The sequence below is a fragment of the Balaenoptera borealis genome, assembly GCF_965194805.1.
Source record: "Balaenoptera borealis genome assembly, chromosome: 2".
Lineage (NCBI taxonomy): Eukaryota > Metazoa > Chordata > Mammalia > Artiodactyla > Balaenopteridae > Balaenoptera > Balaenoptera borealis.
The window spans coordinates 134,633,153-134,657,372 of NC_138867.1; the positions used below are offsets into that span (position 1 = coordinate 134,633,153).

The window sequence follows — 24,220 nt, forward strand, 5'->3', positions numbered from 1 at the left end:
TTACTTGTAAGTAGTAGCAGCAAAAGCAGGACACAGTCAAAGGAAAAATGTGAAAACATGGGTTCTGAAGAAGAAAAGGCAAAGAATGGCTCTGTTTAGGTGCTGTTTTAATTCTCCAACTGAACTGGGTACTTCCTGGAATGGTCTCTCCTCCCCAGTCACAGGAGTAGTGGCCACTCTCCCAGCTGCAGGCCCAGCACACCAGATGTCTGACGACCAATCACTCCTCTATTAACACTGTCAAGTCTATGATGACAGCAAAGGAAACCCCGCTTCTCTCTTATGCTAGACCACACACATCCTGTGAGGACTCTGACATTTATTCTGTCCGCATCAACAAAGAGGAAGCAATACTCAGAGGAAGAAAAGGGTTACTTCGTCAAGTGTCTCTTGGCAAGTAGAGTGAGCCCTCTACTGTCTCCAGTGAAATAATACATAGTCCTCTGTTTGAAATGGACAGTATTTATTGGAAACACAGGTAGAAATGTATCACTCATGCATTCATTCAGTCAAGTCAGTCAACTGGTGAGTCCGGTGGCCAATGTTTATGAAGCACCTACTATGTGTCAGGCACTGGACTAGGAGGTGGGAAATACCACCATGAATGGCCTGTTCCTTATACTCATGTTTAGGTGCCCTTTCCACTCCAGTCATGAGCCTAATTCTTAGCCTTTGCTCTAACATGAATTGGGCTATGTCATATAACCTTGTTAGGTCTGCCTCCTCATTTATAAAATTTATAAAATGAGGAAATTGTGCTAGGTGATATATGCACAGCTCCCTGCTCTAATATTCTGACTTTGACCTGAACTTTCAAACTCTTCCACTTCTTTCCCCCTCCTGTGGGGGGAACTGAGGGGACCTCAACGTTCTATTTCCTCTCATATACACAAGATGTCCCCTCTCCTCCCACCCCACAGGCTTCGGGCATTAACTGTCAGAAAGTATTGAGTTCCAGCCACACTCTCCATCACTGAGGTAACATCTCAGACCCAAACAATCTCAGCCCCGGGAGAGTAACTTTTGTCTGGGAACCTTAAAAGCCAATGGTTATTTACAAAAGGGAAGTGAGCTCACGATGAAATAGTTTCTGAAAACCCTGTGGCCCTTCTCTGTCTTCTCTGCCTGAACTTCCTTGTCATTCACTTTATTTTTTTTATTTTTTTACTTTCTTTTTTTCTAGTTGTGGTGAGCGGGGGCTACTCTTCGTTGCGGTGCATGGGCTTCTCATTGCGGTGGCTTCTCTTGTTGCGGAGCACAGGCTCTAGGTGCGCGGGCTTCAGTAGTTGTAGCACGTGGGCTCAGTAGTTGTGGCTCGCAGGCTCTAGAGCGCAGGCTCAGTAGTTGTGGCGCACGGGCTTAGTTGCTCTGTGGCATGTGGGATCTTCCCAGACCAGGGTTCGAACCCGTGTCACCTGCATTGGCAGGCGGATTCTTAACCACTGTGCCACCAGGGAAGTCCTTGTCATTCACCTTAAACCTTATTAAATGCATTTAATATAAATATCCAGCTTGTTCTATGTGTGTACTTCCATAGTGCCGCAGAGCTAGCAGTTACGAGATCATGTTCAATTTCTTCATTGTATAGATAAGGGAAACTGAGACCTGAAAAGACTGATTTGCCCAAAGGTACATGATTGGTCATTTCAAATAAGAACATGAGTCCCCTAAGCTCCAGATTTTTTCCATTATAAACCATGTTTCATGAATTTCATATTTGCCCTTAATATGTCTGCCCACATATCTAAAAACAACCAGCAAATGCTCATATTCAAGTGTAAGGCAGACTTGATTAAACACAGGGTCAGAGGTTAGATTTACTAACAGCATGACTTCAAGCAACACTCTTAAAAGTTTTAGCCATCAGATTTTGTGTTCTGATTTTTGTTTTGTTTTTTATTATTATTACTCTGTTTTCTGTTCATCTCTAGAATTGCTACTGGGTCCAACTTTATAAAACATTAACAATGTATTAATTCATTGAAGTCTAGACATGAAGGAGCCTAGAAATCTACTCTGACCCCTTTCTTTTATTCTGTGTATAAAGGACTGTTTCTGAACATTGTATGTTCATTTAACTTTTATTTCTTGTTTTTTTTAACTGTTTAGGTAATACATCCAAATGGCTAAAGTTTAAAGCAATATAAAAAGCTTACATTAAGAAGCCTCATTCCCACCCCTCCAAGTCCACTAATTTCCCCCACCCAACCTATAGGTTTCTATTGTCATGTCTTTTGTGTATCCTCCCAATGCAAACACAAGAAAATAAAATATATATTCTTATTCCTTCCTTTCTTAAACAAAAGAGCATACCATATATACATTTTGCACCTTGCACTTTCTATTTACTATTTTATATAAAAATTTTCTGACATATCAAAAGCAGAGAATAGTACATACCCCCAATACACAAATTCAAAATTACCAAACTTTCATTTTAAAACAAATCCCAGATGTCATGTTATTTCACCCTTACAGACTTCAGTGTGCATCTTGTTTTCAAAAAATTGACACTCTATATATAACCATAATACCATTATTACACAAGACATAATTAATAATGATGTTTTAGCAGCACCTGACTCTTCAGTCCATAATCGAATTCCCCTGATTATCTCAAAAATGTCCTTTTATTATAGGTTTAAGTCCAGACCTAAACAGCTCCCTACATTGCATTTGGTTGTTATGACACTTAAGTCTCTTTTAATTGAGGACAGTCTTCCCTCCTTTCCCCTGCCATTGACTAGTTGTACAAACCAACTGTCCTGTGCACTGTTCCATATTCTGGGTTTGTCTGTTTCCTTATGGCATCATTTAAAGTATTCCTCTTTTCTTTGTATTTCCTATAAATGAAACTTAGCTCCAGAGGTTTGGTTAGATTCAGGCTCCACTTTTTGGCAAGAGTACACAGCTAGTGCTATTCCATCACAATTGTCTGGTTGCTCCACATCTAGAGATGCTAAGATTGATCAGCTTGCACCTTTCTTTTTCAACTTCACATTCTATTCTGAGCACCTCTCCATTTCAGCTCATATAGAATGTCCTCGTTCTTTATTATGGCTACATAGATCCCATTGGGTGAAAACACTGGGTGAAAATAACAAAGTGATCATTCCCTTGAAAAGAATACTTCATGTCTCAATTTATTTGTAAAGATGATCATAAAAGACCCATCAAGGTCTATGATTCTTTAATTATGTGCAACAGAAGTTTGCTTTTTAAAAGGAGCCCTTGAATGTATTTTTGGTAAAGAAGTCTTTTGTATTGCAATTAATTAGTTTCTAAATTCTGTTTAGAAAGTCATATCATGCATTTTCTTAAGGGACAGTTGAGTGTTGGCTATAATTATGTGGAGGGATAACTACAAAAAAACTACTGCATATGATACTACTATAGAAATTGTTTTGCTTTTCTCCCTTTGTCAGCAGGAAAAGGGAGAGAAAATCTCAGACTCCTTAAAGATAGCCTCCAAACACCAAATGGAAACACTGGAATTATGTGTAATTAGAATTACACATTTATAGATAACTAAGGGGCTACTTGACAAAATTCATAAAATGGAAGTGAGAGAATTTTACTCAGGAGACAGGAAAGCATGGGCGATACAGATGGGATCACCTGGAAAAACTCAGTCCAATTAGAATCTACCCTGTACAATGGGGGAGCCACAGTGGAATGGATATGGGGGAGACAATAACGCCCACTAAAGCTGGAATCCTATATGTACTTAATTTGAATAAAAAATCCTCTCATTTAAATCACAGCATCTCAGTTAGGTTCCATGTATCATTAGTCCCAAAATTTTGCAAAGGTAGACACTGAGGTTGGATATAAAGGGTAAGAAGTTAAGCAACTTTGAGCTCGATCTTGACCTACAGATTACAGCTAGCCACGTGACTTTCGTTAAGAGTGCTTGTAACCTTGTGTGCCTGTACAGTACTTGAAAACTTTTTTTATTATTATACAAGTCATAGTCACTGTAGAAAATTCTGAAAAATAAAATAAGAATAAAAATAAATAAATAAAATAAAGGCCAGATCCCATTACCATGAAATACTATCACTAAAACAGGTCTCCTTTCAGATATTTTTCTATAAATCTCTCTCTATATACAATGTGTTAATGCCAGTACCTCTGGTGGGTATATCGCCAGTAAGAAAGTCTTACTCATGGATGATTGTGAACATCATGAACTCAGTGGGATCCAGGAGAAGGTACAAAACATTTCTTTACACTCCCCAAGTCTTTTTATTTTTACTTTTATTTGTGTGGTCTCAGTGCTCTCATTTGCATCAAGCTGCTTTCAACATTGCCCTCTGCACCGGGTCCCAGCACTGAGAAGGCTACTTCATCCCTGTGTAAAACTCCAGGTTCTCAGGGTCATTTACAAGATGAATAAATTTCTCCCTTGCTACTGCCCACCTATCACAGCATGATCTTGGTGTTCTTATGCCAACAAAGACTTCTTCTCTAACCAAAAACCCTGTACTTTACTTATGTTGCAGATGACAGAAAACCCAACTCAAACTAGCTTAAACTACAGATTTATTGACTGACATTATTGAAAAATCTAGCTTCAGGCAAGACTTGGTTCAGTGGCCCCAGTGAGGACAGCAGGGACCTGGTTTCTGGCTGTCCTGGCGTTGGTGCCTTCTGCAGATTCCACACGGTGTCCTTCTCCTGTCCCTGCAGAGCACGTATCTGCACACCAAGAACATCTCTTGGCCACTCCCACACAAGCCCACAGATGCACACCCCCTCAAACACCCAAACTGGGTTGCAGACTTATTCCTGAACAATCTGTGTCCATAGGTTCAAAAAGGACTTATTGGGTGAGCCCTGGGTCACATCCCCGAATCTCAGGCTCTGAAAGTGAGAGAAAGGTGGTTTCCCCAAAGAAAAAGTGCGGTGCGTCTTAGAAGGGGAAATGGACGCTGGGCAGCAGAAGCAAATACCCAGGAGAGCCTCCCAGAAAGGGATGGGGTGGGGAGACGGGGAAAGAAAACTTGCCCCTCCGAATATGGATGGTTCTTTTTCTTACAAAAACGACATTTCACTAATACGGTGCTTTTTAACTTACACGGACGCGCGCTCTTCACAAGCCCGGGGAGATGCTAAGGAGCTCTCGTGTCTTTAGAGAGTTCTTATATCGAGTAACTATGGATGAGTGCCAGAGAGATTAGGCTTGAGGTCACACTCAAACCAATGCCAGAGCCAGCTCAGCGCTGCTCCTGCTCATGTGATCACACCTTTCAGAGTGGAGGAAATGGGAGGGGCGTGAAATAATTTACCCTTGATAACTCATCGAGGCTCCCAGTGTCGAAACTGAAAAGTCTGTTGAGCTATGTGTGAGTCACTGTGGGAACTCCTATCGGCGGTCTCACCTTGAAAATGGCAGTCCCGCTGTCTCCTCCAGGGCGACGCTGGTGGGGGAGCTGTGAGTGGTCACTCATCCCAAGCATGTTCTCCAGTATGGCAATGCTTTGTGTTTATTAGTTTTTTGCTCCAGGTTCAGATACTGAAGCTAATCATCCTCAGTTTAATGGACGTACTCCTCATCAATCCCGGTGAGGTCCCTCTCTTATTTTATTTCATTTTACTATTTCCCCCGTTTGTCCTTGACGCACATTCTCATTTCTCTCGTCTCACGGGCATCTGCTTTACCCGAGAATGTTGAGCAGTTTTCCAAAGTGTTTATTCCAGCTTACATTCTGACAGTGAGAAGAACTCTTACGATGCCCCCCACATCTTTGCCGGTATCAGCACTGTCACACTTTTTAATTTTTTCCTATATGAGTGTATGATGATGTCACAATATGGTTTTAAGGTTAAACTACTGTTTAACGGAAAATGGCACAGATGTACAGAACATTGCATACTTAAATTTATAGTTTACCAATACTTGGAAAGCAAACACTCAAGTAACCAGGACCCAAAACAAAAAATAAAACATGGCCTATCTCAAGTCCCTCTGACCCCCACTCCAAGCCCACATGTCCCCTCCTGTTCACAAAGCCTTCCCCCTGTCCTACAGGCAATCACTATTCTAAATTTTGCAATAATTGCTTCTTTTTTTTTTTAATACTTTTACCATCTAGGTAATGCATCCTAAAGTTACATATGTAATTTTGCTTGTTTTTGAACATCATATAGTGAAATCAAATTGTCTACAGGCTTTTGTGTTTTGTTTCTTTTACTTAACAGTGTATTTGTGAGATCCATTCATGCTTCTTTGTATCCCTGTGGGTTGTTTTTATTACTGAATAGTTTTCCTGGGACTGGATATGCCTCAAATTGTTTATTTCCAGGTGAACATTTCATCTTCTGTTTCAGAAGAATGTATATTCTTCATTCATTATTATTATTATTCATGTATTATTATTCATGTATATGAATAATTTATATACTCGGGATACCAGTCCTCTGCTGGTTTAATCTGTTATATTTTCTCCCACTTCGTTGCTTTTCACTTATTTATGGTATGTTTTCTTGAACACAGTTTAATTCAAATGTAGTAAAATGTACTAGCCTTTTCTTTGGTGGGTTATACTTTTTGTATTTTATTTAAGAAGACTTCTCTTACCCAGAGATTATGAAGATATTCACCTACATTAGCTTTAAGGCTTTATAGTTTTTTCTTTCACTGTTAGGCCTTTAATTTTCCCATAATTGATTTTTGTATATTTTGTCCTAGCCCCATTTATTGAAAATTCCAGCGTTTTCCCATTACTTTGTAATGCCATCTCTGTTATATTTCAAAAATCATACAGGCATGGATCTGTTTTTTGGCTTTCTAGTCTGTTCCAATAGTATATTTTCCTATCTTTCTGTCAGTATAATACATTGTTTTAATTATTGCAGCTTTACGGGAAATGGTGATGTCACCCAGGGCAAATCCTCCCCTTAGTTATTTTATCAAGGGTTATCTTGGGACTTCCCTGGTGGTCCAGTGGTTAAGACTCTGCACTTCTACTGCAGGGGTCGTGGGTCCGATCCCTGGTTGGGAAACTAGGATCCCATATGCTGAGTGGCATGGCCAAAAAAAGGGTATCTGGGCTCTCTGGGTCCTTTGTACTTCCCAAAGGGAAGGGTATAGGCTGAGTCCATATTTGTGTCTCTCTGTCTCTCCATACTCAAATTGGAAAAATATATTAAAAACTATTTTATGGATGAGGAAATTGAGACTCAAAAATATAACTTACTGAACAAGTTACATTTGTTGAACAAGTGAGGGAACTCACTCACCATCCCAGTCCCATAAAAAGAGCTGGGGAATGTTCCCTCTTTTTCTATTCCCTGAGTCTGTATAAGATTTTTTTTTTCCTAACAGTGTTTGATAGAACTTGTCAGCAAAGCTATTTGAACTTGAAGTTTTCTTTCTGAGAAGATTTTGACAACTTTTTCTTTTTTTAATCATCAGAAAGCTATTCAAGTTTCCTACTCTTAAACCTTGGTAATTTTGTAAGAATTTGTCCAATTTATCTAAATTTTCAAATTTGTTGGTATAAAGTTATTCATAATATTTTATTATTATTTCTTACTGTCTATAAAATCTATAGTAATATCCCTTTTTCATTTCTGCTATTGATTATTTGTGGCTTCCTTTTTTTTTTAACCACTCTCCCCTTTAAGTAGTAGTGAGTCAGAACCCCTCAGGCTTATGAACCACTTAAGCCTTTCAGATACCCCCTCTGCCCTTCCACATCAGATGTTTCTGCACAGATGATTCTGAGTATGTTGCCTGGGGACAAACAAGTTTCAGAAAGAATCAGCATGGGCCTTCTCCTTCATTCCCAACATTAAATGGTACCTACCTTATACCCATAATTATCATAGTTAAGCAAATTGAGGGTCATGGAGGTTAATAGGTCAAACCAAGGCGACACTACTAGTAAACACAGGAGCCCAAACTCTGCCACGCATTACTCTTTTTCTGTTTCTTTTCTTTTAAATCTGAGTTTTAACAGCCATTTACTAGCCCAAGTGTCCTCGGTGTGTAGCAAGTTACATATTTGAGTCTCAATTTCCTCATCCATAAAATAGTTTTTAATATATTTTTCCAATTTGAGTATGGAGAGACAGAGAGACACAAATATGGACTCAGCCTATACCCAGCAACTTCTGTTATATATAGAATGTATTTCCACATCAGTACTCTCATTCTTAATGGCTCTTAACGATTGCATGGTATTCATAGATCTTCAGGTTTGTTGAATGACTGAATAATTGTGAAAATCGATAAAGACCCCAAAGGCATCTTTCCTTGTAGTTATGATACAATGCATTCCTAGCCAGCCACAGCACCCCACCTGACACCCATCCTTTCAATGTCTTCCCTTACCCCAAACCTAGAGCAGGGGCAGGGAACCAGCAGCTTCACAGAACTTGGTGCTAAGCAGATATGAGAAGCATCTTACTGTCCTCATCTACTCAGAACTAACCAACAGTGCCTGAGGTCTTCCTCAGGTCTTGTCCAGGCAGCCCTGGGAGAAAAGCTCTAATCAAAAACCTCTTATTTGCAACATAGTACTGGTTATTTTGACAAATGTACACCCTATTCTCTCCATCAGAAAAGAGTTTGTAGGCCACAGTCAGACACAAGCAGCAAGTCTCACTTGTTGAATAAAAAGCTCAGTATTACAAGCAGCACCTGTGAGTTTCTCCACCTTAATCCCCTCCTCTGCCACCTGGCTGCAGCTTCTAAACTTGAGGTAAGAGTGCCACTTACTGTTAGACTCATCACATTACAGTTTGAAACCAGTTCCTAAATGTTTTTTTTTTCAGTGCCTAAATCTTTGATTCTAAATGCCAAATGCAAAAGACTTAGCAGGAAAGGTACCAGTTAACCGTTGAAAGCTTACTAACTACCAGAAATTATGCTTAGTGCTTTGTAGCCACAATCTCACTTAGGCCCTAGAACAAACCTATAATTTTTATTTTGTGGTTATTAAGTGGTTTTGTGAAAACACTCCAGGGTTTAGCATCCAATCACCTAGATTAGAACCTCTGGCCAAATTCATTTGGCTGCCTGTTTTTTGTACAGTCCACAGGCTAAGAATTATTTTAACATGTTTAAATGATTGGGGAAAAAATCAAAATAATATTTCATAACATGAAAATTATTTAAATTCAGGTTTCAATGTCCGTATCTAAAGCTGGAACACAGCCGCGCTCACTTGTTTACGTATTTTCTATGGCTGCCTTTGTACCATATAAGAGAGTACTTATAATGCCTAAAATATTTACTAACTGGCTCTTTACAGAAAAAGTTTGTTGACTCCTGACCTAGATTCTAACCTGGAAACACCACCTGAGCAAACTACAAAACTGACCCCCACTTTCATAAAGTGGGGGTGATATCTACTAAGAGGGAGTTTTAGGAAGGTTAGTGCTATACGCACAGCATCTCCTTAAGATAGCAGCAGAATTCTGACAAAAATGCTTTAAAATGTTCAAAGGGAGCTCATAATCTCTGTCTACAAATCTCCTTCCTCAGTCCAGTAGCATGTAGTGTATAAGAGTATGGATTTTAGGGTCAAAATATCAGATTCCACTCGACTCCATTATTTATTACCTATGATTTATTAACTATATGATGCAGTAGGGAGGTGATAGAGTATGAAGGTTGAGTGCTTAGGCTTTGAAACTAGAATGTTTCAATCCTGGCTTTGCCACTCGCTAGCTTGGTGACCTTGGGTAAATGACACCTCTCTGAGCCTCTGCTTCCTCATCTGTAACATAGGTGTAAGAATCATAATGATTTCAATGGGTTGTTTTGAGGATAAAAATGGCTTTCTGTACATAAAGTGATTAGAACAGTGCCAACAAAGTGCTAGCAGGCTGCCCCAAAATATGCTACGACGGCATACTGAACTAAGAAATGGCCAGTGCAAGAGGGACACTCTGACCCCCACTTTGTTTCCCCCAAAGCAAAAAATAAACCTCTCCCATGAAAGGTGCACTCCCTGCAGTAAAGGTAAAAGGACACCCTTATTGCCCAAGAGAAGGAATTTGAGCCAAGAAGCCTATACAAACCTTGTTACTTCTTTACTACCCCAAGCCCAAATTGTTTAGATTCTTCACTAATTGAGCACCCAAAACCTAAGTTTCTTTGTCCTGTCAATTCCTCAGAAATTCAGTGTTTGTCTAAAGAATATAAATGCTTTGGTTACTGCTTAGGTCCCATTTCTATGAGACCTCCCTGTACAGGAATTAAAATGTCTCTTCTCCTGTTAATTTGTCTTGCGTCAATTTTATTATTAGTCCAACCACAAGAACTCGAGAGGGGTGAAGGGGGAAACTTCCCTCTCTCCAACACTTCCCATCAGATTTAGGATATAACAAACTCCTTCCCTTGGCCTTCTAAGTCCTGTAACCTGACCTCCATCTGCTCCTCTAGCTCCAACCTCCTCGCTCCCTATGCTGCAGCCATAATAGCCTTTTCCCCCAAATCATGCCAACTTTTAATTGTCTCATGAGACACTTGAACTTGCTGTTTCCTGTGACCTCAGGACCCAGGACACGTCTTTTCTCTCAAATACAACACAGCACAGTTGAAATGGCCTTCCAACACCCTTAACAACTGTGAACATAGAAACATAACTTGAAAAGAGAAGATAATGTGGACAAGGCATTTTGAGTAGGAAATAGGAATATAATTGGAAGCAAGATTCTTCTGTTATAATGGCTGAATGGTTAAAGCAAGAACTTACACCTTCAAAAATTAACCTATTTGTTTTCCTGTTTATCTTTCTTCCATTTTCCTTCCCACTCCTCATACTCCCAGTAACTAAACCAGTATCAGGAATAGAGAGGACCACAATATCCACTAAATGAATGCAATGAATAAATGAACTTAAAGGGGGGGTGGACCACCTCCCCCCACACACTGACATGCTGGGGTCTGTCAGATTCTTACAGAATCTGCCCCCAGCTGAATGGCCCAGTTGGAATCAAGTGTGCCGCTCCTAACTCCTCCCTCCAAACTGGTTCATTAGCCTTTCACCTTTTTTTTCTTTTCATTTTCGAGAGACAACTCCCAGAGAGTGGTGTAGAAAGACCTAACGCTTGGGAACCGTTGGCAGCCATGTTCTCCACCTGTACCATCAAAGAATTTAGTTTGTAGAGAATGAAGCTAACAGAAAAGCCAGAAAGGAGAGACAGAGCGTTCTGGATCAGGTTTGAGTCCCAGTTGCCCTAGAGACCCTCCCAATCCTTCATGATTTGGATGTTTAACTAATGTAACACAGTATCCTTTCAACAAATTCATCTTTTGCTTAAACTAGTTCACTAGAGAGTACTGACTAATGTAATCCTCCTTTATCCTACTGCACAGTAGAGTCATCTACAGATTTCTTAAAACTAATACCAGGGCCCCAGTCCAGAACAATGAAACCAGAATCCTGGTGGTCTGGGGCCCAGGCATTGGTAATCTCAGGAGTTGCCCAGGTTATTCTTCCAGATATTTCACTTTGAGGAATCTATCTATCAGGAATATTCATTATGACTGGGTGTGTAGAGATGTATTTTAATCCTCATAGACTGAATCTCTATATAAACTTTGAAATTTGTAACAACTATCAGACCACTAGTGCTCCTTCGACCCATTATAATAGCAGGAGTTCACGTCAGAATTCTTTAGAGTTGATGCCAGGTCCCACCCACAGACCTACAAGATCGGGTCCTCCCAAGATCAGAATTTAAGATTCCACGTGAAATTTTAATCTCTTAATCCTTCTCTCCAACAAACACACATTATATACAAATGATGTCGTGACTCTCTTAAGGATGTGATAATGTGATTCAGTTAGTTTTTTCCATGCAAGGATTTGTAAGGCAGCCAAAAATTGGTTTTGTACCTCTTAGCCCAGCACCCTCCTCAAGGTTGTAAAAAGGCTGAGGTCTCCTTTACAAAGGAGATTCCTTTGGAGAGTCACTCAAGTGTTGAGCAATGTCCACCTTGCCCCGCCACTGGGAGATGAGGGGGTTCCCCTCCCCCTTTAATTTAAGCTTAAGAGAGTCTCGACTGTGTCTCCTGAAGTCTCTGAAGTCCAAAAATCTATACCAAACACATATCAGGAAAAAACAAATGAGACTTGCCAACTAAGTGCCTAATAGAGGGGTTGTCTACTTGGAAACAGCCTACACTCCCCAGATTTTTAAAGAAAAGGATGCATGAATGTTTCACACATAGAACTGGTCTGTGGCCACTTTAAACTGGACTTTGCCAGCTTATCTGGGAAAAGGACTTACCATTATCAGTGATTCTTAATCTGGAGCCTGCATGGGAATCACCTGAGGGCTCTTTAAACCACAGCTTGTGGAGCCCCACCCCTAGAGTTCGATTTAGTATGTCTGGGGTGCACCTGAGAATGTGCATTTCTAACCAGTCCCCAAGTGATACCAATGCTGCTGGTCCAGGACTACACTTTGAGAACCACTGGCCTTTATTAAGAGAAAGGCTGGCAGCCACCCTCAGATACAAGGCAGACTCTCCATCAAGATTTTGCCGGAAGAGAGGCCGGAGAACAGAAAAGAGAAGAAGGTGCAGAAATGAAATCTCAGTGCTCAAAACAGGTTGACTTCTTATTCACGTGGTGAAGTCACATCAGTGGGGGTGGGGATGGGGACTGGGAGAGGGTAGAGTTAATGAAAGGAGGGCCTAGTCTTCAGGCTTTCAAGGACCTGAAATGATTGAACTTTTGCCATCTTCAAGTGGCTTCCAAAGTTTTCCTGGGTGTGACCATCAAACCAGCAGATAAGAAGAGAAATTTTTATGGGGCAGGCCTGGATTTTTACACCACATTCCACTGCTAAGAACTGTCACATGGCCTCACAGAGATGCAAGAGGAATGGGGGGAACATAGTCCCTAGCAGGGCAGCATATCTCAGGCGAGCAATAATCTCTGGTGGACATCCAGCAGTCTCTGCCACCAAACCTCCTTCCCAGGGCAGGCTTCCAGGCTTAAGCAAGTCTGAGTTTAGGAAATGTATAGGTAATTACACAGACATTTTAATTATTAAAATGAATGTGACTAAAAGTGATCAAAGGACTTCTTAGTGACTGGAAAGAAGTTCTGGGACCCATCCAGGATAGGGACAAGAGGCTGAGACAGAGTGTTTGCAGGAGCAGCCAAGAGGAAAAAAAAAAAACTGCTGTTTTATAACTCTCCAGGGTTCCTCTCTTTTAACATGTTACACTATTCTTTTTTAGAGATTAACCAAATTTTTAAGTGAAATAAATCTAAGGATTTCATAATTTCATATTTATAAAGTTTGATATCCTTTATTATCTATCATTCTTAAAGCAAATGACAAATCTACTTTTCAGGGATGAAAACCTACTATTACTGAGGATATCTTCAAAGTTTACTGTAACTCCGAAAACAGGGATGTTCCACACACTAGCGGCAAACACTGCTTTTGAAGGTGATTGCTCAATGTAGGCACACTCATTTACCTAGGCTTGCCATAAAGTGAAATGCCATAAACTGCCTGTGACGTCTAACAACTGAGAAAGTTGGAGAGTCAAGCTGCTTGCAAGACTTCTAGTGCTATCTCTTTTGAGACTCTCTAAAAGTGAATTAACTAATATATATGCTATTTACTGAAACGAAAAAAAAAAAAAAAAAAAAAAGGAACATCCTTCACGGTCTTTCATTCATTTCGTCAATTAGGACACACAAAGCAGCATCTTTCTCTATAATCTGATCTCTCCTATGACCTGAATTTGCTCTTTGTTGTTCATCCTGTCCAGCACAATTGTTGCTATCATCAGCATCCATTGGTTCAGTTTTTACTCTCAGCCCTGTTTCCGAATGGGGCAAATCATCAGGCAAAGAAGCCAAGCAATTCTGAATCATCTCAATGACTCGTTCCAGATGCTTTTGAAATCTCTCAGCTGTCTCAAGGCGTTGACGTTTCTGCACCTCCATCATGACTCTCAAGGTCTCTCTTGCTTGGTGGGGTCGGTATTCATTTATGAGATGATGCACATGTACAAAAAGCAGCTTAAGATCTTCTAGCTTCTCTTCTCGTTTTATACTCCCAGGGCTCCTTATCAAGATATCTAAGAGGTCTAAGAAATTAATAAGGATAGACATATTGAGTTTTCTCAGTTCTTTCTTGTGATCAAACTGCATAGGATGAAGCCGTTCGATACCCTGACTTTCTAAAGGGCGGATGATAAGATCATCACACTGGAACTGGTTGCCGAACATCATATAACTGTCCTTTATTGGAGGTGGAGGCTTGGGAGCGAGGCCTTCCTGAATATTTTCATCTGTATACTCCTTGATGTACTGCATCGGAGGGGGTGGGAGGGCGCTTACTTGCTGTGGCTCACCCATTGTGGAAGATCAAGAACCTACAGAAATGGACCATCAGACAAAAAATAAGAAAAAAAAAATCACACACACACACACACACAGAAATAGACGAAAGATTGAGAGTGGAGCTACAACACAAACCTGTCACATTCAGCGATTAATGACAGAACATTTTCCCTTTTCTCCCCTGGCAGTTTGGCGTCCAGGACAAAATGATCTCCCTAGTCTCTAAAACTAACACTTACAACAGGGAAAGGCTGCATCCTTTTCTAATTAGCAATATATACTCAATCATCGTATTTTTCCTGCTCTACTTAATACTTTCATTGGCACAAAAAAAGTACTGTAGTATACAGTTGACCCCTGAGCAACACAGATTTGAACTTGCACGGGTCCACTTACGTGTGGATTTTTTTCAATAGTAAATACTAGAGTACTACAAGATCCATGGTTGGTTGAATCCTCAGATGCAGAACCGCAAATATGAAGGAACTGCAGATACGAAAGGCCAACTCTAAGTTATACTCAGATTTTCAACTGCACAGAGGGTGGGCACCCCTAACCTCCCAGTTGTTCAAGGATCAACTGTATTTTCATCTATAAATTAAATCATCTGGATTCCACACCCCTCACCAGTTATGCCTCCCTTCTCTACCCTCCCTACAGCCAAACTACACATGCTGTCTTCCCATCTCACGTTACAATCACTCGTTTTATATTATAGATTGATCTCCAAAAGCAAACACTTATAACTCTAAGGAACACTCTGACAAAATTAAAATTACTATATTCCAGACAAACTCACATCATCTGAGCTTCTGTGATCCAATTCCATTCCCTTTTTTCCTACAATATACTCTACAATTTTTTATAGACACATTAACTTTTCTACATCTACTACAGAAATTTCAAATTCAACTATACCTTCAATAGCCACAATAACCTCCATCTACTCCATCTGAAGCTTAGGTATATCATAAAATGAGAATATCCCGAGTGCTCACTTAGATGGATCTTACCAGATTTTCAAGATATAACATAACACCATCCAACATGAGAGATAGCAAGTAATATACTGGAGGCAATTTTATACTTGGAATTTGTGAGGTAATGAGGGCAGCTGTGGGGCAGCCCTGAGTTTCCACCAACCCACAGCAGTGAACTGGCTGCTGCTGAGAATCAATCTGTCAGTGGCCATGGGCATGATGAGTTACTCTAACTGTTATCAACCCACACTTCACTGTTTCACTAGCCTTCTGCATATTCATTTTTGTCACTATCCGATCTGGCGTCAACCTCCTACCTCCACAAAAACTGCTCATCACGGGCACCAACAACCACCACATGACCAAATCCAATGGACATTTTTCTAAGCTGATCTTAATCTCTCAGCAGCGTTTTCTTCCTTTTCAACACACTCCCCTTCTCCCTTAGCTTCTGTGATGCTACATTTACGTCTTCCTCCTACCACACTGGCCGCTGCCTCTCAGTCTCCTTTACTGCCCCTCCTTCTCTAGCCAAATTTTAATGTTGGCATGCCTCAGAGACTCACAAACTCAAAAGCCAAAGGGAAAAGGCAGGCAACATAAAGTGTGAAGGAGAACTGAGCATCTCCAAGCCAGACCTCAAAGCCTCCAGCCACTAGCATTCATGTGCGAATGAAGATTCATCGTTCCTTGGTCTTGAGTTTTCAAGTAAGGGCAAAAAAATCCAGATTTTTATGTGAAATTTCTCAACTTTTAAAAATACTGGCAATTAATTCCAGAAATTATCAAATACTGTGAGGTCAAAAAGGATTTATCTCCAACAATCTTTGTGATCTGCTGGCCACTAGTTTCAGGCCTTTGTTTTATGTTCTCCCTGGGATGATCTCAGTCAATTCCATAGCTTTTAATACCATTTCTATCGGTGGTTCTCAACCAGGTGTCATTTTGCCAACCAGAAGATATATGCAAGGTCTGGAGACACCTTTAGTTGCCAAAACCAGGGAGGGGGTGCTACTGGCTTCTAATGGGTAGAGGCTGGGGATGCTATAAACATACAATGCACAGCAACAAAGAATTATCCAGCCCAAAATGTCAATATATTGTGCCAAAGTGGAGAAACCCTGGTCTATATTTATGACTCTTGACTTTTTAATTTAAGTATACTTCATTTACAATATTGTGTTAGTTTCAGGTGTACAGCAAAGTGATTCAGTTATTTTTTTCAGATTATATTCCATTATAGGTTATTACAAGATATTGAATATAATTCCCTGTGCTATACAGTAAATCCTTGTTGCTTATCTATTTTATGTATAGTAGTTTGTCCGTTAATCCCATACTCCTAATTTGCCCCTCTCTCTCTCCCTCTCCCCTTTGGCAACCATAAGTTTGTTTTCTGTGAGTCTGTTTTGTACATAGATTCATTTGTATTATTTTTAGATTCCATATATAAGTGATATTTGTCTTTCTTTTCTTGACTCTTGACTTTTTACCTCCAGTCCAGACTGCGTCTGGGCTGCTCCTGGATGTCTCACAGGGCATTCAAACTTTAAAAAAAAGTTCTTTTGAGTCCATCTACCATAAATACACACACCCTAAACCTGTTCCTCTCATAGCTTCTACTCTTTCCTGTTTCAGTAAAATGTCCCCATTATCCACCTAGTATTTCAAGCCAGAAACCTAAAGGTTATCTTAATCCTCCTTTTTTTTTTTAATTAATTAATTAATTTATTTTTATGGCTGTGTTGGGTCTTCGTTTCTGTGCGAGGGCTTTCTCTAGTTGCGGCAAGCGGGGGCCACTCTTCATCGCGGTGCGCGGGCCTCTCACTATCGCGGCCTCTCTTGTTGCGGAGCACAGGCTCCAGATGCACAGGCTCAGTAGTTGTGGCTCATGGGCCTAGTTGCTCCGCGGCATGTGGGATCTTCCCAGACCAGGGCTCGAACCTGTGTCCCCTGCATTGGCAGGCAGACTCTCAACCACTGCGCCACCAGGGAAGCCCAATCCTCCTTCTTTACCAATCTCCTCTCCTCACCATCACTGCCAAATTTATCAAGTCCCAAAACTTCACTATATCGCTATCTCAAATTCATCAGTTCTGATCAAGACACCATTCCCTCTTACCTGGAATACAATGGCTTCCCAGGGATCTTTTTGATTTCACTACAGTTCTTCTATATAATAGCCAGCCTAATTCTCATACCACATTCCTTCCCCCTTATATCCTAGCATGTTGTCTTCTAGTATTTGTTGGTAGCTCCATTCATTTCAAGAAGGCTTCAAATCAATGGGAATTTGGAAGTAGGTACAAACATCTTTAATGTTTATTTACTCTTTCAAATATTTACTGTTTGTCTAATATATGACAATGATGATTATAATGACAGATAACACTTGAGTGCATAGTATGCGCCAGACACTGTGCTAAATACTTTTCTCATGGTTGCGAGAAATCTGAGAAAAGAAAGGTGCCCTTTCCATTTCAGAGATGAGATCACCGTGGCTCACAAAAGTTGATCCACTTGCGTAAAGTCACAGAGTAAAGGAAGGAGCCAGAGCCTAAAGATCTCAAACACTACATCACACTGTCTTTCAAGGATAAACATGGCCTCCATCCTTGCGTTGCTTACAATCTATAAAGGAAAACAGACAAATAGCTAACTACACGTTTTAAGGTTACTACAAAAGACCAACAGATCTGACTACCAAAGATAAATCTAAAAATTCCATATAGGAAAATATATCATAAGCAAAATTAAAAGACAATCCCATTTTTCTGGGAGAAGAATGTCTGCAAGCTAACAAGGACAAATATTAGAAATTTAATTTTGATTTTTAAAAAACATATTTTCTGATTCCATCCCCGCAAGAAAAGCACTATGACTTCAGCAGTTGCCTGTCTTATTCACAACTCTACCTCCAGCACCTTAAACAATGCCTAGAAGGTGCTAAATCCTCAATAAAGATCCACTGAGTTTTTTTTTAAACCTATATATTTTTTAAAAATAATAGAAAAATAGGCAAAAGATGATGAGAAAAATGCAAATGCTGAATAAAGGCAGGAAAATATTCAGACAGACACACTATTAAAAGCAAATTTTAAAAAGGATTCTTTTCATCTAACAGACTATCAAGATTTCACATACTCTGTCATCTGACAAATGTTAGAACACCTTCTACGTGGCAGGCCCTGGATTCCAGCACAGGTCACACTCTCCCTCCTCTCAGTTTCTTCAGAGTGGCCATCCCAATTTTAGAGGCAGGCTCTTAGCTCCTCTGGCCCTGCAGGGAAGCCTACTGCGGGGGAAAGCGTCCATTCCCCTCGGCTCTCACAGAAGCCACCATGACGGCCACCACATGACACTCTCAGGTGGCAGGCCAGCACCGCCAAGAGAATATGCGGAATCCTCAGACACAACTAATAGGAAAGGAGACGAATATATTTATTTGGAATTTGACGTGACAGTATCAAAAATTTTAATGCTGATATTCTTTGACCCAACAATTCTTTTTTTTTAATTTTTATTTTATACTGGAGTATAGTTGATTAACAAAGTTGTGTGACCCAACAATTCTATTTCTAGAAATTTATCCTACAAAAATATTGGTACAAGTACACAAAAGTGTGTTTAAGGATGTTTAATGCAGCACTGTTTGAAAAGAGCAGGAAAAGCTGGAAACAGCCCATAACTTCATCAATATGAGAGCTGGATAAAATGTCTCTATATACACACAACACAGCCATTAAGAAAAAACGGGTGAAAGCGCATGGGATGGAGGGTTATCAATACTGTGTACCATTTCATTTATTTACAACACACTTATGAGTTGCAAAATAGTTATAACCAACTTTTTAAAACTTCCAAAAACATCAATTCGGACTTATAGAAAAGCTGTATAAATAGCATAGAGAATATCCCATATTCTTCACTCAGATTCTCCAAATGTTAACATTTTCCCTCATTTGCCTTATTGGTCTCTCATCTCTGTACCCGCAAATACTTCAGTGGGTATCCCCCAAATAAGAATGTTCTCTTATGACCACATAATTACCAAAATCAGAGAATTAGCAGTGATCTGGTACTTCAAAATAAATTTCAGACAGCCCAGGTTTCACCCCACTCAAGCTTTTTTAGATTGGAAGCCCAGTTTTGGGCCTCCCAGCACCATGTGTAATCCCCTACTTTAGCTGCCAATCCCCAACGGGCAAGTAAGTGACAGGTACCATTGTTTCACATTCTCTCTAACTTAATCTTCAAACCAATTCTATGAGTTAAGTACTATTTTCAATTTCATTTTAGAGATGAGGATCCCAAGTCTGTCTCACCAACGGGAAGTGTCCGCAACCAGATCAAAAGTCTAGTAAATGGCACAGCAGGAATTCTTAACCTTGGTTCTTGTACACAGTACAAGTTCCCTTAAATCAGTAAACTATGAAGCATCTAACAGTACAAAAGGAAACTGACGTATTACAGAAATCCTGTTTATCTCCCTATCACTTCTCTAGACTAAACTTGTCAAAGGCGATGGAGGTTTTTAGTAATACAAGCGCCAGGCATCGTAGCTGGTTATCAGACTCAAGATCCACCTTCTAGTGTTTGTTCCGTTCTGCGGTATTTCACCAAAAAAAAGAAAGGTATTCTAGGGTCCCATGCCCAGACTTTTGACTCGTTTTGTCTACTGTGAATGGGGCCGCTGGAATGTTGTTTTTAAAACCTCTCCAGATGATCTAATGATTAGGCTTGGCATCTACCTCCTTCCCCGCCTCCCATTAATTCTGATTTCAGGACTGCTCCCTGAGGAGGAAGAGCAAGGCTGGTTATCCCGCAAGGCTGGAGAGGCCAGGAGACTCGCCGAGCCCACCCACCTTAACAAACCAGCCGCGAGGGACTAGAACTGAGGTCTGCCAACCTCCGGCCGGGCTCGGCCTCCCCACTCGAAGGAAGCTCAGAGCCCGCCGCAAGGAAGGCACCTTCCGCCGAGCGGTTCACCCCGGGGCTCCGCGAGCGGCGGGGAGGCCGCGCTCCCCGAGGGACGCGGGAAAGGAAAGCGGGCGAGCGTACCCTGCACCACGCCTCCCCCCATTCCCAGCCCGCCCGGAGGAAGTCGCGGGGTCCGGAAGAAGAAATGCACCCTGAACGGAGCACCAAACCGTCGCCGCCCACTCACCTCAGCGCCGGGCTTACACTGGTAGCTGCCTTCGCCACCGCCGCCGAGACCCAACTTCCTACCTCCTCTTCCAGGAAGAAGCCTCCGACGCTGTCCCTTGATTGGCTGAAAGACCTGTCCTTTAACCGGGGCTCTAGTCCCGCCTCTGACCGCTGGCTTGCTATTGCGCCTGCGCACAGCCCCCCACCCCCACCGACCTCGCGCCGCCTGCCTCCTTCCGGCAGTTTGGCTGCGGCTGCGGGGGGGTTTGCAGTCGCCGAGGCTTTGTGTACTTTCTATCAATAAAAGCAGCAGCTGGTAGCTCGTTCCTTTCTGTTTCTTTTTTTTTTTTCAACGCTTAAGATTGAGGCATCCATACGTCTTACGTAAACGTTAGACAATACAGTAAGCAGATATTTTTAGAAATGATATCGACTGTAGCCCCACTGTCAAAAATAACATTTAAAAATATGAGGTTGGACTCTATATGCTGTTTAAGTATTTTGTAATCTGGAAATACTTGTGAACATGATTGAGAATCAATAATATATTCTTAATTTGCATTTTTTCACCATCTGTTCACTTTTATTTTCATTTACGAATTCAGATTCTATTTCCAGGCAACAAATTAACAAATGTTAAAAAAAAAAAAAAAGTACACAAGTCTTTTGGAGGTTATTTTCGTAAGAAATGTTACGCATTTCTAAATTTGTGGGAATCTTCCAAGAGCGTGTTGCGCTTACAAAAATAAGGTTGTTATTCTGATAAACATTCTCAACTTTAACTCTTTAAGATTATTTGATTTTATTTTTTTAAACTAATTACGGAGAGTTCCCAAACATACACAAAAGTAGAGAGAATAGTGTATTCATCACCCAACTTCAACAATTATCTACCGATAGACATTATTTCAATTCAGCAAGCATTTCTAAAAAGTAAGGACTCATTTTGTTTGTTCGTGGAACCAGAGAACCATTGTCTCATTTTAAAATAAATTAATAACTATTTAATATCATCAAAATCAAGTCAATATTTGTATACCAATTATCTGAGGATCCGATAACGTCCACCCCTTTGTAACTGGATGATGTATCATTTAATTATCTTTTAATCTATAGTTTCCTTCCTCCACCTCAATCCCCACTCCCCCACCCCCCATCAGTTTATTTGTTGAAGAACTCTGTTCACTCTTGAGCATACCCCAATCAGGCTTTTCTCTGTTCACTGAGACCAATGTGACGTACACTGTGACCTCCAATGGGCATTCTTAGTACTCATCTTATTCTACTCTCAGCAGCATTTGACACATTTGATCTTTTGAATTGCCCCAGGGCTCAGTTATCAGTTCTTAGTGGGATGTCATCCAGGTGGTAATACCCAGATGATATCCAGGCCCTGGCAACACCCTCTCCTTTCACTCAGACCCTCTTATCCCACATCTTTATTCAATTGCAAATGCTCAAATCTAAAGGTTCACCTTTACTCCTCTTTCTCCCGTACTCCATTCAAAACTACCATACCGGCCTTTTGTATTACTTCTATTTGGAAATAAGTAAAAGTCCTAAATATAATTAATTTTCACCATCCCCACTGCCTCAGTCCTAGTGCATGCCACCTTAATCTCCCCTGGACTTCTGAAATAGCCTAAATAGTTTCCTTGCTTCCACTTTTGTCCTTCCTTAGCCTATTTACCACACTGTCTTAAAATATAAGACAGATCTGAACAACCCAATCAAAAAATGGGTGGAAGACCTAAATAGACATTTCTCCAAAGAAGACATACAGATGGCCAAGAAGCACTTGAAAAGATTCTCAACATCACTAATTATTAGAGAAATGAAAATCAAAACTACAGTGCGGTATAACCTCACACTGGTCAGAATGGCCATCATCAAAAAAATCTACAAACAGTATATGCTGGAGAGGCTGTGGAGAAAAGGGAACCCTCTTACACTGTTGGTGGGAAGGCAAATTGATTAAGCCACTATGGAGAACACTATGGAGGTTCCTTAAAAAACTAAAAATTGAACTACCATATGACCCAGCAATCCCACTCCTGGGCATATACCCTGAGAAAACCATAATTCAAAAACACACATGCACCCCAATGTTCATTGCAGCACTATTTACAATAGCCAGGACATGGAAGCAACCTAAATGTCCACTGACAGATGAATAGATAAAGAAGATGTGGTACATATATAGAATGCAGTATTACTCAGGGTAATTTGTAGAGACGTGGATGGACCTAGAGACTGTCATACAGAGTGAAGTAAGTCAGAAAGAGAAGAACAAATATCGTATAATAACGCATATATGTGGAATCTAGAAAAATGGTACAGATGAACCTATTCGCAAAGCAGAAGTAGAGACACAGACGTAGAGAACAAAAGTATGGACACCATGGAGGGAAAGGTGGGGTGGGATGAATTGGGAGATTGGGATCAACATATATACACTACTATGTGTAAAATAGATAACTAATGAGAACCTACTGTATAGCACAGGGAACTCTACTCAATGCTCTGTGGTGACCTAAATGGGAAGGAAATCCAAAAAAAAGGTGATACGTGTATACATATAGCTGATTCACTTCGCTGTACAGCAGAAACTTACACAACACTGTAAAGCAACTATACCCCAATTAAAAAAAAAAATCTAACCACTCTATTCAAAGCTCTCCAAGGTTTTCCATCACATTTATAATAAAACCTAATGTCCTCACCATGGCCTATATAAGGCACTACAAAATCTAGTCCTTGGCTACTTCTCCAATAATATTTCCTACCATTTTTTTCCATGCTCAGTCTTCTCTGGCTACAGGATTTATTTCTTTCCCTCGAAATTTTCAAGCCTACTTCTGCCTTAGACCCATTGCATTTGCCTGGAACTCTCTTTCCACAGATATTCACATGCCTCACCTCCTCACTTCATACAGGTCTCTGGTCAAATGTGACCTTGTCAGAGAGGTCTTCTGTGGTCACTCTATATAAAGTGGCATGCCCCAGTCATTCTCTTGGGGAATGTCCCCAATCCCCTTACTATGCATTATCCTTCCTTCATAGAACGTGTTATCATCTGATATCATATTATGTAGTTGATTTATTTTCATTGTCTTTCTTCCCCATTAAAATACAAGATTCATGAGCAGAGGGCCTTTGTTTCATTCACTGCTACATCCTCAGCACCTAGAACAGTACCTGAAATTGGCAAGTACTCCATGCACATCTATTGAATAAGTAACAAAATGAATACTGAATAATCAGCATTTTCAAATGAATTCACAGTGTGACACTGATGGATAAACCAGGGTATATTTAGCCAAAACCGTTGAGTGAAATTATCTTCCTCCCAACTTTGCTATTGTGAATACATTGGATGAGCATCCTGGTTCCTGGTGCACGTGTATATGTTTGTAATTTTCTCCTTGATATAAATTTCTAGAAATGGAATTTTGGACCCAAATTTTCAGTGTTTTAGTTAGTGGCAGGATCAAGGCTAGAATTTGGGACTCTTGACTCTCAGTCTAGTGTTCTTTACAATAATCTACAAATGAATAATGGTATGAAATTCACATCATGGGAGGGACTAGTGAAAATATGGTGTGTAATAAACATTTGTTTAGGTGGCTCTACTTCCAGAATCTGAATAGGAAGTTTATTCCTTAAAGATGCCTTCTCTAGGGACTTCTCTGGCAGTCCAGTGGTTAAGACTCCACGCTTCCACGGCAGCGGGCACAGGTTCGATCCCTGGTTGAGGAA

At 40.5% G+C, this 24,220-nt stretch overlaps 2 protein-coding genes across 5 annotated transcripts in view; both read right to left on the bottom strand.

Moving 5' to 3' along the window:
* The window catches only part of HAVCR2 (hepatitis A virus cellular receptor 2), a 40,729-nt gene extending 27,582 nt beyond the window's left edge, over positions 1-13,147 (bottom strand). Inside the window, exons 1-2 of one of the 2 annotated variants that reach the window (XM_082379148.1) lie at positions 5,385-13,147; positions 5-64 (exon numbers count right to left, since the gene is read on the bottom strand). In XM_082379148.1, the coding sequence (XP_082235274.1) occupies positions 5-59 (55 nt within the window). In that variant the 5' untranslated portion in view covers positions 60-64; positions 5,385-13,147. Of the gene's footprint in view, positions 1-4 lie in introns of both variants that reach the window. The other variant, XM_082379150.1, reaches the window with a different exon arrangement.
* A 111-nt stretch (positions 13,148-13,258) lies between these two features.
* MED7 (mediator complex subunit 7) overlaps positions 13,259-24,220 on the bottom strand; it is a 116,679-nt gene continuing 105,717 nt past the window's right edge. The window contains exons 1-2 of one of the 3 annotated variants that reach the window (XM_082379161.1): positions 20,481-20,972; positions 13,259-14,365 (exon numbers count right to left, since the gene is read on the bottom strand). In XM_082379161.1, the coding sequence (XP_082235287.1) occupies positions 13,647-14,348 (702 nt within the window). In that variant the 5' untranslated portion in view covers positions 14,349-14,365; positions 20,481-20,972 and the 3' untranslated portion in view covers positions 13,259-13,646. Of the gene's footprint in view, positions 14,366-20,178; positions 20,457-20,480; positions 20,973-24,220 lie in introns of those variants that run through there. The other 2 variants (XM_082379162.1, XM_082379163.1) reach the window with 2 other exon arrangements.